Source organism: Alligator mississippiensis, chromosome 4, assembly GCF_030867095.1.
Source record: "Alligator mississippiensis isolate rAllMis1 chromosome 4, rAllMis1, whole genome shotgun sequence".
Taxonomy (NCBI): Eukaryota; Metazoa; Chordata; order Crocodylia; family Alligatoridae; genus Alligator; species Alligator mississippiensis.
Window position 1 is genome coordinate 104492636 of NC_081827.1, and position 17648 is coordinate 104510283.

General features: G+C 40.3%; 1 protein-coding gene across 4 annotated transcripts in view; it reads right to left on the reverse strand.

Annotated features, from left to right (window-relative positions):
• POLR3B (RNA polymerase III subunit B) overlaps positions 1–17648 on the reverse strand; it is a 130774-nt gene that overhangs the window by 69221 nt on the left and 43905 nt on the right. For all 4 annotated transcript variants that reach the window (XM_019489314.2, XM_014608300.3, XM_059726433.1 and 1 more), the window contains 3 exons: positions 14848–14970; positions 12892–13008; positions 8044–8178 (listed from right to left, as the gene is read on the reverse strand). In XM_019489314.2, coding sequence (XP_019344859.1) covers positions 8044–8178; positions 12892–13008; positions 14848–14970 — 375 coding nt within the window. The remainder of the gene's footprint in view (positions 1–8043; positions 8179–12891; positions 13009–14847; positions 14971–17648) is intronic.

A 17648-nucleotide genomic window follows, 5' to 3' on the forward strand; every position in this document is an offset into this window, starting at 1 on the left:
CAGGATGTAAGGAAGTCATAGGAGCGCAATTTTAAAAAAAATATTTTCATATATTCATTTTTTGCTACCAAAACACATTGATGACAAACTCTAGAAGCATTGTAAATACAAAGGAGGATTAAAATATTATACAGGAAGAACTGGATGTCTCTGAGGACTAGAATAAGAGAAATGGTATGAAGTCCAGAATTGGGGGAATAATTAGAATCTCTGTTACAAAATGGGAGCCAATTAGTGGGAAATAATTTGTGTAGAAACATCTGGTATAGTAGCTGACAACAGGATGACTCTGAGCCACCAATGTAATGCAGCCATGAGAAAAACAAATGTGATCCCAGGATGCATCAGACAAGATATTTCCAGTAGATCAGAAAGTAATAAGGTAATTATGCAAGGCACTGAGGAAGCCTCACAGTTCTTGTTACCCATGTTCAAAAAAGATTAATTCAAGGCCGAAGGACTACTGGGATGATCAGGGCAAGAAAAAAAAAAAAATCTCTCTTACGGAAGAAAGCTAAAAGAGCATGGTTTAAATGGAAAAATTAAGGCTAAAGAAGGCTATAACTCTCTTCAATAAATACATCAGTGGTAAATAAAACTATTTAAACTGAAGTTACCCACAAGACCAACTAGTTATAAACTAGTCATCAATATGCCATATTTACCTGAATCCAAGACTGTCCTGATTTTAAGATGACCCCTCAATAATTAGATTCTATACATTAGAGCTGAAGTGTAAGCAGCAGAGGTGCAGGTGAGGGGTGAGAGGAGCATAACTGGCAGGGCGCAGGCAGGAGTTGTGGCTTCAGCCCCAACCCCAGGTCAGAGCTGGAGCCAGAGGTGCAGCAGCTGCCTGGCCACCACTACCTTATACTTAAATTTGAGACAAGGGGCTTCCTTTCCACCCCTCTCCCCGCACTGTTAAATGGGGGTGAAAAACCTCATCTTGGTTTTGAGTAAACACGGTATTTAGGCTGGAATCTAGCAAAAAGATTTTAACCATCCAGAGAACAATGAGGCTCTGGACCAGCCTCCCATTAGTGCTAATGGGGCAAAAAACCCAACTAATTTCAGAAACTGATTATGCTCCACTTTGTACAAGGGAATATATAACATGGTTGCCTGAAATTGTAGGTGTAGACTAGGTGAGCCAGGTGCTTCCTTCCAGGCCTATTATATAAATAGACATAGCTCAACTCTGAGTCTTGCATAAGAGCAATAAAAAATAATAATAATAAAAATCAGAATGGAAAGCATTCTAGACTAAATGAACTGTTGACAACTCCAAACAAATCTGCTGTCTAAAATTTTATGTATTCTATGATAAAAACTAAAATCCCCTTTGATTTTTTAAACAGCTATCACAGAAGAATTTCTGAAGATTGATCTAACTGGAGTCAGCCTAAGATTCTTGCCAAGAGTACTTTTTGCCATCTTCCTTCATGCTTTACCTGTCATGGGTTGTTAGTAAATAAGTGTGCCCTGTGAGAAGCAAGCCAGGAGAGAGCCTGGCAAATGCCAAACTAAATGAAGTTTATTTCCTACCTATGGGGACTTTTTACCATCTTGTACCATCTACACTATTCCCAGAGCCTGATGAAGGGACTTTGATCCTGAAAGCTTGCAGAAAACGACAATTTTCTTGCCATTTTCCAGTTGGTCTAATAAAAGGTATAATTTTGGAACCAAGAGTTCTAGGTTTTTGTATGTCTAAACTGCTCTGTAATCATTTTATGTATGTTGCATGTGCCCTCGCTATTGAGATGACTTGTGGCACTAAAATTAAAACAATATAAATTCTTCCATTCAATTTTTTTTTTGGGGGGGGGGGAGAGAAGAGGTGCGACTAGGAAGACAAAAAGTTCCCATATAAGAGCACTCTGCAACACACTTGGTAGATAACAAGCAAGCTACTGGCTTTGAACATCCCACCTCCAACAGAGCTGGAAGACTTGCTTTGCAATGTGTTCAGCATTTGGACTATAAAACAGTGCGACTGTTCTTCTGGGGAAGAAGTGATGAAACAATTAAGCAGAACTTAAAAGAAGTGCTTAGAAGCAAAGAACATGAGTCTGAGTTAAGAAAGCAGCCTGTCCCCCAGGTCCTGGAAGTCTTGGAGTATCTGTAGGAAGCCTAGACCTACCAAGTTCCTTGTGAAAGATGGGCCAACTCCTGTCAAGCTAAAAACATTCATACATCTGTTTATAGTTTAAAGATCTTTTTCTTGGAAAAGGTCCAATTCCAAGCAAACAATAATTTGCTTTAAAACAGGCCATAGCTCCTGAAAAAGGTCTCTACCTAAAATTTGACCTACAGAGACAATCATGGCTGGTATAAGGGGAATGAAACCCAAGGCCTGGCCAAAGTAGGAGAAACATAGGATTCTACCCTGAGAAAGGAGATGACCGAGGCCAAACACTTGAGAGGGAATGCACTAGAAGAGACCAAGAGAAACCAGTGCTGCAGTCAGCCCAGTAACTGTGACATCAAGGCCATCGAGGAGCAGGGAGGGATCCAGAGGGAGTGTAGTGGTGTGCCTGCATCCCCTGTTTTGGACTGGACTATGCTGCAGGAGCGTATAAGAAATTTTTAAAAGCTCCCCCAAGTATATAAGAATCCCCTTCCTCTCCCCTGTGCTCAGAGGCTATTCCCCTACCCTCACCTGCCGCTGCTTTCCCCCGTCCTGGGGATGGGGGCAGCTTCAAATTCACTCTTGCCTGCTCTAGCAGGGCTGCATGGGGGCTGAGCTTAGCAGGGAATATCAACAAAAGCAGCAGTGATAGGCAGCAAGTGGGTTCTCCCACCCTGCCCAATTCCCCGAGAAGCAGAGGTCCAGCAGTGGTATGCCCACAAAAGTGAGTGGGGGACAGGGGAACGGGGTTGGGAAAGGATGCTGGAAGCAGGGGGTAGCCAGTCCGACAGCATGGGTGCTGCTCCCATACCCCGCTTTGCCAAATCCTGTATCTGCCCCTGTCTAGGGTTTACCCTAGAATGGGGAAGATAACAGTAATAATAATGCAAAACTCTTATTAAGATCTCTTTGGACAAATAATGTTGTCTCTCTATTCCCTATAGGTTAGGGACAGAGATTATGCATAAACCATCAAAAGTGATTGGAAACCGATTCAAATATAACACAACAGAATTTTAGTGCACAAACCGCTTTCAAAATGGCTGAAACTGGTTTAAGATAAGCCTGGATGGATGATCATCAGATTTAATTGATTTAGGTTAAATCAGTTTATTGAACTTCTGTCCCAGATCCCCTCTATATTCAAGTTCATTCACAGTCCCCAGCAGCCCAGGATGCTTTGCACCTCTCCACATCCCCCACCTTGCAGGGTGGGTGGGCTAGCCGTGGCCTGAGCTGTCTGCTCCAGCTGAGCAAGGAGGCATGTACTAGAGCCCTCTGGCTTCTGGCCTGGGCCACTGCAGGCATGTGGCTGCATTTCCAGAATCAAAAGTAAATGTCTGTTCACTTGCTTATTGGTTCTATCTACACAGCTTAGACTAACTTGTGAATATTGAATTGATTCAGCCTCAGGCTTTTTAACTGTCTGTACTTAGTCCTAGACAGATCCACTTTAACTATGCTCTGCAGTCAAACCACACAATACACACAATTACAATTTTTTAACAGCTGTGATTTAACCTAGATTTTGTATGTTTACATTTTTTTTAAAAAAAGAAAAGGGCATTGTATATTTCTTCTTCCTCTCACTGTGTACCTATATAGCTCTTTGAAGCAGGTATAATATTCTAGTACAGTAATAACTGGGATAAAGCAGGCACAACATTTCTTTAAAGGACGTATTAGAAATGTATTATGCTATTAATAGTTGTATCTCTTTATTCAACAAGAATGTGTCACAGTTCTGGGAAGGACATGTAGTATTTATTATACATAATTTAAAAAAATTGAATAGTTTAAATGCAAAACTCAAGCTGAATTATGGAGGTAACAATCGAAGTTCCATATACATCCTTTTTTTGCAAGAAAAGTTATTCCAACTTGTTTTAATAAGTCACACTTATCTTAGAAAATAAAGGGTTTTTTTTTCCCCCAGGAGGAAGGGGGGAGGAAGGGGAGATCTTGAAAAATCATATTACTGAGAATGACTTTTGTATGTGTGCGCAATTTTGAGATTTTTCCCCAGAAATATAGCTAAGATCATTGATTTCAAGTAGGCGCTAAATCAAGGAAATAATCTATTGGTTTAACAGGCTTTTGATCAAACCTTAAATGAGTTTCCAATATAAGGCGGAGTTTTCACTTCAATCTCTCTGCATTCAACCTGTTGACTAAAATAAATAAATAATTCTACTAGAACTGGAAAGTTTTAGCAAACATGAGCACAAATCAAATTTCCTTTTCTGAACTAATAAATTAACTTTTGCCCCAAGCATAACAAGTTGTTAATATTTTTCAGGCTAAAAGCCTCACACTTTGCTGATTTCTGAACACTCACACATTCTCTGCAAGACCACTATCAGGAAGGCAAAGTCTCACAATAAGCACATTATTTGGGTCAAGAGTAAGTGATTAAAAGAAAAGGGATGGAATGCCAATGATAATATTCAATGCATTTCATAGTCAGTCCAAGGCCTTTCAGCCTGCTTAAGACAGGAGGACTAAAGAGCAAATTATATTAAAAAAAAAATAGTGACAGCTCATCAATTGATTTTCATTGAAAATCCTAAGAAAAAAAATTAATAAAGAAGTTAAGCTGCTGAAATACAGTTTCACCAATTAGCTTAATGTCAGAGAATTCTAATTAGGTGCCTTGAGATTGCTATTTAGTGTTTAAGCCTTTAGAGTGCCAAATTCTCCTTTTCACACAAACTGGTTGCAAAATTAAAGACATTAGGCAGCCTTAATTATATTATCAGAACAGCTGGGATTAGGCAATCTCTGAAGTCAAGGCGGTATTCTTTTGTCACAGGGTAGAAATCCCTTGCTTCCCAGGGTTCCGGATTTTGGTGCTGTTCCATATCTCACCCATACAAAGCAAGCTGCATTAGAAACAAAAAAAAAATTGAGGACAAAGAACAGAGTAATGCTCAGCAAATAATGAACACATTAAGGAAAGAGAAAAGGTAGGTGAAAAGATTAAGCCTGAAATCGGTAGGTTTTGCTAACACCTCTGCTGGCACCTGGCCTACCAAGCCTCCAGTGGCAGAAAGACTAAGAGAAAGCTCTGTAAACCAGCTTGGCTAGTGGATACAACTCTGTTATCTAAAGCTAAAGCACATTTCGTACTCCCTTGTCCCATGGGGTGTGAAATTAGCAGCTATTGTTTTCACACATTTTTATAAACACAATGCCTTTTTATGTCTTTACATTGTTTAGAATGCTATGTTTTCTTCCTCACAAGGGAATGCTTTTTTTAATTCATATTTTTAAGCAACAGGATTTTTATTCCAGGTACACACTAGCATTTTAAAATATCACAGTTCATTTAGGCACACAGCAACTTTGGCTAATTGGAAAAAAAAAGAGCAAAAAATGAGTGTGTGACAAAGTAAATTACATTGTATTTTGTGCTACGTTTATTTTTTTATAGACCTTAAGTTCAGATAAATCAATCTCATGACAATAACCTATGAGGAAGTCAAGTATTCCTTGGAGGCTGGGCATTTAAGAAACTACAGGGGAACTAGAGCTATTCTACATCAAATGTTCAAGCTTTCACTTCCCAGGTACCTAGGATGGAGTAACAAAGTGCAGATTATTTTTGTTGATAATAATACAGAAATCCAGGAACAATTCTGTAATAGTCAAGGCTGCCTGAAACTATATAACCATTTGGTCAGTCCTTCCAAGGTACTTGTGGCTGAAACTTGGTGCTAAGCCTTTTTTTTTTTTTTTTTTAAGTGTTTGCTTAACATTTAAGCTGACAATTCTTGCATAGCTTATCACAAGTCTGTTTTGAGATATCAGAACCTAAGAAGAAAAAGATGTGCCATAGTAGAGCAGACCAGTAATCTATCTCTGTCTCTGATAGTGGCACAAGTGGATGCTTTAGAGCAGTGGTGCTCAACCTTTTGGCTCCACATGCCTGATTCAAGTCCTGCACCACCTTGGCTCAGTCCTGTGCTTGGATCAAATTCCAAGCTGTTATGGGTCTGCACCTTCGTCAGCAGGGGAGTGATAATTAATGCTGCCACCACTCCTTTGCCACCAAATTTTGGATCCATGGGGAGCCTGGCAGGCTGGATGATATGGCTCTGGGCCACGGGTTGAGCACCTCTGCTTTAGAGAGAGAGCACTGAACCGAGTATACCTAGTCACCTATCCCTTATTACTTTCCCTGGAATAGGTTTAGAGATGCCAGAAGATACGTCTCTAACTGTTCTGTTTAACAGCTCAGAGCTCAAAACCAATGAAAAGCTCTAACTTTCTTAAAATCAGCTGAACAACCAGGTAACAGTGGAATTTGTTTTTACTTCAAATATTCAAGACTCATCCCCATCTCTTTAAAGGTGCAAGTTTCATATTCCAGACAGCCACAAAGAGCATACAGTACTGTTAGTGCCCTATACTCTACTACATATATGAATACCATTTTGGGTATGTGGTACACTGGTTCCTTCCTCCCCTTTCCCTCCTCCATCTGCTTCATTATATATACAGTAGTCTAATTTTAATGTATAATCTAATACAAATAGGGGCTCATCAGCACAAAAACCACATATAGTCTCTAAAGTGCAATTATATACATGAACCCCCAGGTTTCAAGTGCCACTGGTGTGGCTCTGGCTCCAGCTTCGGTTCTGTCCCCCTGCCTCTCACCCTTAACCCCCTTGCCTCAACCCCACCCCTGCCCCTTCCCTCCACCCCTATTCCCCAGCACAACTTACCCTTGCTCTGGCCCTACTCCATTTGTCCTGGCCACAGACTGGCCTGGCCTAGCCTAGCCTGGAAGCAGGTTGGGCCAGGTCCCCAAGCTGGGGCTGGAGCTGCCGTGCCACCACCGCTGCTACAGGGCCACAGCAAACATGTTGGAGCAGAGCTAGATCCAGGTGGAGGCAGAGGTGGGGGACCAGGGAGAAGGAAGGCTGTAGGCGTTAGGGGGCAGGCACAGCTGTTTGATCCCATCCACCACTTGCCTCCCCCCACGCTGTACCACCTGTCCCCCTGCCACTGCTTTCACTGCTGCAGCAGTGTGGGGGTGGGTAGGAAAGGGGGACAAATTTAAGATGACCCCACCAATAATTAGATTCTGTATGTGGAAAGTGATAACAAATTTATAAAATGTCCATGTATAGACTGTAATTATTAGGGGGTCAACTTAAATTCAGGGTCATCTTGGATTTGGGTAAATACAGTAAAATATAAAAATATTACACATTTCAAAAAAATATCAGAGTACTGGTAACTGCCCTCTAACTGATATACAGGCAACCCTCCTGCATCAGAAAACACAGGTAGTATGGACTTTGAACCCAAATGTGATATTTTAGACTTGCAACACAGAACCTGTAACACAGAAAGAGGAACCTAAGTGGCTTTAACCACTTGTGTCCTCCTGATGCTATGCTGCTTTCAGGGTTGGAGAACAATCTTGACAAAAAAAAGACATCTCAAGAAGCCTAAGTTATATCAGCCTCCTAGGGCTGCTCTCTGCTCCTTAGCACTGCACTGAATTCCTACAGTGCTACAACCTGGCCCCAATATGCTCCTCCTGCCTCCCACCTCCATCCTCTATACAAGCACTTGTAAGGGTTATTGAAAGACACCGATAGCAGTCTTTTTCTGCACTAATACTAAGGAGCCCTTCCACAATGATAACTGGGGGCCTCTATGCTGTTCTGCCTGAGTCACAATGGCCACAGCAAGAGTGAGAACCTCACAAATACAGTCACAGGCTCCAACTCCAGGAGAACATATGTAAGCACATGTCTAATTTAAAAACAAGTCAATATGGGGAGGGAAAAATGAAATCAGAAAAAAAACAAGTCAGAAGCTGGACAAGTCCCGAACTCCTGTACTCTTTTTTAAATATAAGAATAGAAATAAAGTTCCCCAAATTGGGGACCTACCTGTCCTGCCAACTCCAATCTCTTGTTTCCATAATAGTCTCTGTCGTCTACTTTGTTTTCTCCTTGGGCTAGGATCACCCTGCGGACCATCACAGCTGTGTAAATGCACTTGGCACGGAAATTGAATTCTTTCACCTGCAAGTCAAAGGCTGGATGAAAACGTTGGCACCATGAGAACAATCATACTTTTCTTTCTGAGGCAAAAGATGCCCACTTCAGTCAAAAGGAAGTTGAGCCTGAATAGGGACTTCAACTGGGACCTTTGCTTGGTTTTGGTAGCTGTTGGAATAAAAACCAATAAGTAACACCAAAAGAGTTTTAAATGAAAAAACAGAATCATACAAATCAGACAAATAATCATGACAAAGTTTTGAATTGATATCGATATTGTCTAGTTATGCAGGAAAAAGTGTTTAGGAGGCTGGAATAATTCAATACTACGGCATTTTGTGCCAAGAGAAGTGATATTAATAAGTTGAAGTCAAGTGCTTCCTTTTTGGTTTTTAGAGCCGTTTACTTATTTCTACTATAACTGAAAATCAGCACATATTCCTTGACACTTACACAACATAACTTGCATGGAAACTGGTCTATTAAACAAATTCTTCCTCAGTGAACTCAACCTTTAGCTATAGAACCATTTTTTTCTTTTCAGTTTCAATAGTTTCTTTTTCTAAAGAGATTTTCAATTTCCTCAGTAAGCAACCGAGAACATTTCTCATTTTGAGCAGATTTAGACTAAGCTGAAAAGTTACAAAATGGAAAACCAAATTTGTATTTCATTCCTGTAAAGGAGAGGAGACCCCTTATCTTTCAAAATCACTTACTCCCCACCCTACCCACTCATTTTGGATAAAGTCTCCCTTTAAGTTCTTGTATCACAGCAGTCTTCTCTCCTGTGGAGAAAGTTAGATGCAACACCATTCGCAAATGTTAGTACCACTACTTAAGCAAATCACGTTTAAGGGCTGAGGTATTATAGACCACACCCTCTCAGTTATGCACTCTTTCTTTTGCTTACATCAAAACTGATCCCATATGCAACTGATATATTGTCTAGACATGTTAAAAAAAAAAGTTCACCTCTAGTTCATCATATCTTCAGTTTAATTAAAGAGTGTTGCAATTACATATGTTTTGCAGACATAGGTTTTAGACCAGCAGGTGTCAAAAGCTGCCCAGAAAAAAATGGAAATTTAATGATCCCACACTACTTAATTTAAAACAAAACTAGGAAAACAATGGCATATTTAATTTCTCCTATTCTTTAATAGTTATTCTCATAGGTGACGCATAGGGGGAGCGGGCAACGTGGTCTCCCTGAGATTGGCCCTTGCCAGCGGGGAATGGGGGAGGCAATGACCAGTGTGCACCCTGAGATTGTGGGGGTGCCGAGTGATGCGCTGGCAGCACTTCTGAGTTTGCTGCCACCAGCGACTGGCTGCTGGGGGAACCCGCCCCCTAGTATCAGGAGGCACCAGTCACCCATGGTTATTTTAACATAGGAAGAGCTTTCACATTCCCTGTTGCTTGTTTTTCTCTGCAAGGAGGCCTTTGAAAAGTTTGACCATTTGATGTGAATGTTCAACATCTACTTCAGAATTTACAGACCTATACCAAAGCTCACCTCACTGCACTTTCTTATTGGCTAGGGAAATCCATTATGCAAAAACCGGTTTAAGTGATCAGAAACTGATTTAAACCTGCAACAGAATAGCTGTTCAGTGAACATAAACCAGTTTGAAAATGGCTGAAACTGGCTTGAGATAAACCTGGTTGAATGTAGTATCAGACTTAACTGATTTGGGTCAAACCAGTTTATGCAATGCCTATCCCAGACTCTTTGCTGGTTTAAGCTAAACCAGACACCCCCAGCATCCCAGCATGCTCTCTGGGCTGGGCTGGGCAGGGCTCTCTGCTCCACAGCAGGGCTGGCCCCCTCTCCTCTGCTCCCTGGCTGGAGCTCAGGCAGACTTGCAGGCACATTAGGATCTGCTGGCTTCCCCATGCCACCCTCGCATCACTCGCTACATAAGCAGAGATCCCTTCCCCCTCTCTCCCACAGCACAGACCACAGCCAGCATGTGGTATGCTAGCTAATGCTGTGTAAGGCAGATAAAACAGTGTCCGCCTAGGGCTTTTTGGAGATAATTAACAGCTCAGTTGGTAATGTCTCTGAATTCCTTCCTTTGGAAAAAGCTGTTTAAGAAGAGCTTCAACTAATGAGCAAGGCTTTGTTTCCTGATGGGGTGCTAAATGCTGATAACAGACCTGATAAATGCTCTGTTATCAAGGGCAGCGGGGCAGGGCGGGGACAGGGAGGACACCCCTCTCTAATCATATAGTGTCCTGCTGGGGCCTGGCCATACCCCCCTCAGCTCAGCCCTGTGGGAGGGAAGGGAAGCCTGCTCTAGCATCCCCTCCCCCCAGCTCCTAGTCTGAGCCACAGCAGGCATGTGCCTGCATTTCTAGAATGAAAAGGAAATGTCTATCCACCTCCAAATCAGTTCAAGCTTTGCAGGTTAGACTAACCTGGAAAAACTAAATCAATTCAGGCTCAGACTTCTGAATGTCTGTTGTTAGCCATTAAGTTAAGGGTTTGGTGCAAAGTGTGCTTGGAGGATCCCTGTGAAGTCAAGACATGCCTGCTGTGGGAGTGTTTGTCTTTTTCCCTCCATATAGTCTACATTTTCTCAGACTAGAAGGCAACAGCAACTCTGAGACAATCTTTTCTTTCTTACTTCATGGAAGAGGGCTTAGAATCATAGAAAAATGAGGATCTGAAGGGACCTCAGGAGGTCAGCTAGTCCAACCCCAAGCTCAATGCAGGACCATCCCCGACTATTATTTGTTTCTTCAAACACCTATTTAAGCAATGAGCTTTTGGCCCTTTAAAATGCAATAGGGCTTTCTAAAAAGAAAACTTTAGTATTTCATAAATAATGCCAGACTGATGACGCTTTTCCACGAAGGAGATCCAGCACATAGGCAACTCAAGTGTCTCCTGTACTTTAGAAACCACTCACAAGGAAGACTATTGATAGGATGAAGAGATCTTTGGCCTCTGCTAAGACTGTTTTCCACACTAAGTTATCGCAATGGAAAAGAAGTCTTTCCTCAATAAGGCTGACTGTTTATGGAGGCTCTATTCACCCACTTTTACATGAAAATGAGTAGGTTATGCTCACAAGGTAAGTGACTAGGGACTCTACAAAATCCAGCTTTGTTTCTGTTCATGAATGTAGCACCCGGACTGCATTCTAGCACTTCAGGTTGAGACTATAGGATCTCCAGTTAAGTCAGGGCAACAAATCAAACAGCAGCATTTTCTAGTAGTTTAGCTAGCCTTCTAATGACTTATCTTGGGTTTATTTTGAGGCTTATTTTTCTATGTTTAATCTTTTTCTTTCACATAAAACATCAAGAAAATGCATTTGTTTTCCCCTTACCTCCTCAGGAAAAAAAAAAAAAAAAAAATCAAAAGGGGCTTTCTTTAGGTCTTATATGAAAAAAGATTAAACACCACAAGTAACTGGCCTGCACCATAGAGTGGATCTTCCAAGACACTACAGAGGGGATTTTCTTAAACACATAAGTACTCTTTTAAAACCCACTTTTGCCATGATAATCACTCATTATCAGCCAACAAAATGGTAGGGCTGATGGGCAGCTGGAAAAAGTAGATGTTGATCTAATTTAATTAATTAAAAATATGTAACAATGTGTTTAAAATAAACATACTGGATACTTTCTTCTTAGCCCTTCACCTTTCATATGTTACTGACCATCTTATGTAGCAACCTCTTTAAGGAAGGGATTGAGACAACCCTCTCTTTACACAGCTGCTAACACAGCACAGTCCTAATCCTTAGTAGGGTCTGTGTGCACTTCTCTAATATAAATACATGTACTTTCAAAGAGGTTGGAAATTGTATTCTTGGTGAGCACTGCTCCCAAGGTCCAGCCATAATTACCCTTCACCACTTTTCACTGTTGGTTTGGAATAACAGAGAGTGAAAAAACCAGACCGATAATGTTTAAATGGATTCAGAGATTAGTGTCATACAAAGCATGGTGCATTGCTTTTTTTTCTGACCTGAACTGCATATTGCTATCTCTCCCCTATAATGTCTGCAAAGTTGAAGAGGAAACATCACTTGATCAGGGCTCGCCAACCTACAGTCTATAGGCTGGATCTGGCCCATGAAGCGATTGGATCTGGCCCGTGGCAGCACAAGGCAAAAAAACCCCCTCAAACCCCCCCAAAAAGCCCCCCCCCCCCCAAAAAAAACCCCCAAAATGTTCAGCAGTATACAGCTTGCACCAGTGTGTCTGTTGTCTCTGGCAGTCCACTCCACAATACTCCCTCCAATAATGCTCTCTTGCTGCCTATGACAAGCACAATTTATCCTCACTACCAAGTCTGCCCCTCCCCATTGCCACTGAAGATGGGAATCCATGGCATGTGGCACAGGTAATGGATGTGCCAGCATGTGGTGGAGGCAGCAGCAGACACCTTGGGTGCTGCAGAAGGAATTGATGGCCCATGGCTGTGGCCAAGTCAGAAGTGGAAACCCACCACTCACGGGTTGCTGACCCAGGCACAAAATGACTGGTACTAAATAGAATCTCTCAACTCAATGGGTCCTGGAACCACCTTATCTCCATTAGGCACTTTGTTATGTTGTTTAGTGGTTTACTGAAATGCAAAGGACTCTAGCTGAGTCCTATGCCAGCTTCTTCATTCCCTTTTTTGGACTGCATTGCTGTTAAGTATCTAATGGATCACTTGCTTCCCAACCTCAAAATCCCCCCATGGTCTACTCAAGTTAAGAAGAAGCTACATACGGGAACATGAGTCAGGATAGTTGATGCTAGCAGCTCACGAGCTTCTTCCATCTTTGTTTTCTTTGGGCCTCCCCACATCCTTTGCCTTCGTACCTTGTTTCCTATGTACTTTAAGGCCTGTCAAGGGAGAGCCACACAAGATTTAACACCGACAAACCATGTTGTACATGTTTTCACATTATTACAGTCTGTTAGCTGTGAATAGTGTTCTTACAAAGTTAAGTGAAAAAAAGCACATATCTATAAATAATTTATTTTCTTCATAAATATCACAGGATGCTTTCTCAGGTGATCAGCCCATACACATAACAGACAATAAATAACATTGCACATTTCAATATCACACACGGGTAACATTTAGAAGCGAGTAGGAAATGGTGAAGGACTATAATTACCTCAGTACAGGGAGAAAGAAGGATCAAGGGAAAATTAGCAAAAAGGCTACATTGCAAACAGAGTCACTAACTCCAATTAATTTCTTATCTTCAATTCTGTCTCTTTACTGATTGTCAATTTCATCCACATATAAAAAATTAATCACTTGGACCTAAAATTACATGATTTAATTTACCTTCCTTGTCACGTCTAGGTACCTATAGCTCCCATTATCACATCATATGATAGAACCTCCCTTAAATCAAACCTATGCTCACACCCCTTCTGTGACAAGGAACATAGGCTGAAAGGCCATTTTTACATATGTAAGTGCTGCAATGCTGGGCACTCTGAAAAGCACCCAGCACTGTGTTGTTTGCCGTTGAATAAGTGGCAAAATGCGTATCAGAGCTGAGAAAATGGCGGTGGCGCGCTTTGGAACTAACACACATAAAAGGTGTTTAAGTTCAAAAGTGCATCACCACCATTTTCTGTGCACTAACACACATTTCACCACTTATACAACTGCACATGGTGCAGCACAGTTCACATCAGCTTGTATGCGGAGCAGACTCGATTAATTGAGTCTTCTCCGAAGCAGCGGATCTCCAGCACGCTGTGAGACAAAAAGTTGTGTATAAAATGCCCAAAGACATTAAAGTGACTTGGCTCAATGTCACAAAGTCTGTAGCAGAGTTGGAAACTGAATCTATGTCTGTCAAACGTGAACAAAGTGCACTAAACTGTCCATGTATCTTTCTTCCCTAAATTCCATCATCTCTGTGCAACGTGTCTTCATTTCATTTGGCATTTCTTGCACTGAACATTTACTTTACAGGTTTTTCTACTTTCTTTATGCTTCATGTCTTCAGTTGCTCCTCAAGTTATATTATTTTAATTCCTAAAAGGACTTCAAAGTTCAAATTCTGACTTATTCCAATTGGTGAAAGCTAGAAAAAAGGGCCCAGTTTATCAAACTCAAGATTCCCTGGGGACAGTTTTCACTAGATTTATAATGGAAGAACAGGAATAATACTAATCTTCAAAATCTTACTCTAACATAATATACATAAGATAATAATATATATGATAAACTAGCCACTAGCAGAGCAACTTGTGTTTCAGTTGATTAAAAAAAAAAAAAAAAAAAAAAAGTGTTCATAGTCTGAAAAGAGTTCTGGCTAGTCCTTAAGAGGATGGACAGTAGCCATTACTGTTTGTTTTAGACAGTGGATTGGAATCTGAGTAGAATCCACTCCCTGTGAAAGTGGTCAAAGCCACAAGTACAAGGTTACTTGAATATGTGATATGACTCGCTTAAAGTAATATAAAAGATTATGGCCTTTGCTACACCCCCTGCAGACATTGAAGACAGACTATTTGGCATCCAAGTACAAAAAAGCATGCATTGGCTTCATTTCTTCTTAGATAATTAGAGAAGAGATTCCGATTTTGGGCATTACCTGTCAAAAAAAGCAAAAGCTAAGAAATATGTGAAACTGCTTTGTGAACAACCCTCATGCAAATGCAAAATATTCAACATTTAGATTTCATGGCTGATGGCCAGATGAAAAGACACACCTGCATCTGTGTAAAAATCTGAGCTTTTTGGCATTCTTCCAAACTAGGAGCAAATGCAGCCATCACGTGTTCCTCTGTACCAATCATCTGTACAATCTCTTGGTCACTTTCAACACCCATGGCCTAGGAAAGGAAGAAAAGACAGAAATAGCACTGGCTTTATGTTAACTCACTGACATTTGCTTATGCTAATTTGGTATTGTTTGTCAGTATTACTTCTAAGCAAAAGCTCGTTCTTCTCTCAGAAATTGTGCCATCTGGTATTGGCAGCACATACTCAAGCTATGGAAGAACCTGAAATGGAAATCTTGATAAGCAGCAGGAGAACAAACACTCTGAAGTGCCTTTTGCTTGTGTGCTCTCTGCTCCTCATTTGCAGGAGTTTATTTTTAAGAAATACTATGAAACTTAAACACTAGCCAACAGTAACCTTACAAATTTAACAGAGAAACTCCATTCAAGAGCTACAGTAAATAAAGGAAGGTGACGTTACCTATGAGATCATACATGGGTTCTTACCCTAAGCAGTTCTGCAATCTTAATTGTTTGTGTTACAGCGTATGCAATTTGAGTAACTTTTACAATTTGCTTTCTTTGCAGCTATGTGCATTTAGGAGATGACTTCACTACGAAATCCCACTTGAAAGCCACTCTATTATTTCACTGATCCTTAGACACCTTGTTATACTTTATACTGTGGAAAAAGCTTAATAAACTAAGAAAGCGCTTAACAGGTTTAGAAAAATCTCTCTATAAATAAGTGTTTCAAGGTGACAGCCAGCAGTGCAGGCCTTTGTGGATTCCAGATGGTGCTAAAGCTTTTCTCTTCACACATTTGTCTGGATTTCTGCCATATCAAGAAACAGGGAATAATCTCCCTAAACCTCTTTTGGCGGAGTAATAATATGCTTCTCAGAAGTTGTGGGTAAGTTATGTGTGTATTCATATTCTTCTTTAAGCTGCACACAACAAAGACCATTGTAAATAATGGCCTACGTAAACTGTAGTTCACTGGCTCTTATTAAAAAACGGGCAGTGTGCCAGTCACATATTCCTGAAAAAAAAAAAAGCATGAATACCTTGCCTTCCTACTGTCTTCACTGGGGTGTTATCCTTCTTCACATCTAACTAGTGCCATCCCTTTTGACAAAGGGGACAACAAACCTTTTGCAAGATTTTAACCCCATCTCTACACTTTTCAAAGAATTCTGGCTAGTCCTTAAAAAGGATGGTCAGTGGCCTTAACTTTTGGTTTTACGTAGTAGATTGGAATCTACAGTCCACTTCCAATGAAAGTGGTTACACCCACAGATAAAGAATACATTATGGGATGCACCATAATCTAAGAATATTTCAGTTTCAATGCAGACTGGCTTAGTCCAAAATTAGATGATCCCACCAATCTAGATCTGGGGGCAAGGTTGTCATACAATTAACCTCACGATTGACGCTCTAATTCAAATCCATGTAACAAGTTGTCACAGACAGTAGAGTAGGCTCCGTGAACTCAAAGTCCTTTTTCAGAGTAAATACCAGAATCTGGCCTCAAAAAAAAGGTAATAATTGTAATTCAACGTATTCAAGATTTGTAGCATTCCCAATAAATCTACACTAAAAGGAACATGAAACATCTCATCAGGAAAATCATTAGTACTCTTTATGTATTAGAAGTAAGAGAGAAGGAAAGAATCTACAAAAGCATACAAGGCTCTATACTACATGAGTTGCTTGCAATCAAACTAGCTTAAAAGATGAAACTAGCTCAATTTAAACCCTGTTACAGCAATCCTCTCAGAGAATTTTGATAAATTCCTCTTAATGCAACAGTGCCAATTACATAATCACCCTGTATATAGACAAGCAGATCTGGAATATAAAGAATATTTGAGACAAGAGGAAAATTCAATTATGTTTAGCCTTACAGGTTAGTTTTATTACTGAAAGTGTACAATGCAATAGAATTAGCATGCATAAAATGGGTTAAGTGAGTGGAAATCATCTTAGTTATACTAGGTACTTCTGTCCATCCTAGAACAGTATCTCAAGAACTGATGATAAAGCCAAAAAAATTAATGTATTCCTTTTAAAAACCAACCCAGAAGAAGAAGTAATGTTATGGCTCAATATGTGGTGATTTAAGATGCTTTCTGTAGCAACTAACCTCCAACCACCTGATCTACTTTACCACCAGACAACAAAACAGGAAAGACACTGTTGTAAAACATGACACAGGCAGAAGACCCAACATCGTGTGCTGCCAGCTTCTACCAGCCAAATTAAGTTGACAACATCTGCCATAGTTTGAAAACTGTGGGTCAAGGGAATTAACTTACAAAGCAAGATTAAGAGAGGCAGGGTAAATAACTGAGAGGGGGAGTGCATTGCATTAGGGGTTTCTACCCAATATTCCCTTCATTTCAAATTAAGGTCTTCTTTCCAATCTCTTTTCTACCTGTTCTTCATATTTAGTGATTAGTCAGAGTTTTATACATTGTGGATAAATGGTTTCTGCACAAGGATTTGACAACAGGTTCTTGCTGAATATATATTAATTTTGAAATTTCAATTGTTGCTGGTTGCTTAATTGAGATTTAAAATGTGATTAAAATTATCTAAATACTTCTAAAGCAGGGTGGACAAAATAATTTAACAAAAAACAATGAATTTCCTGCTAACTGTATTCACATTTAAATGAATTGCTTCAGAATCATTTTATTAATATCAGTAAATTGATTGGCATCACGTTGTCATGAGTTGTTTCTCCATACTATGAAAAGTATGTTACAAATATAATGGAATTA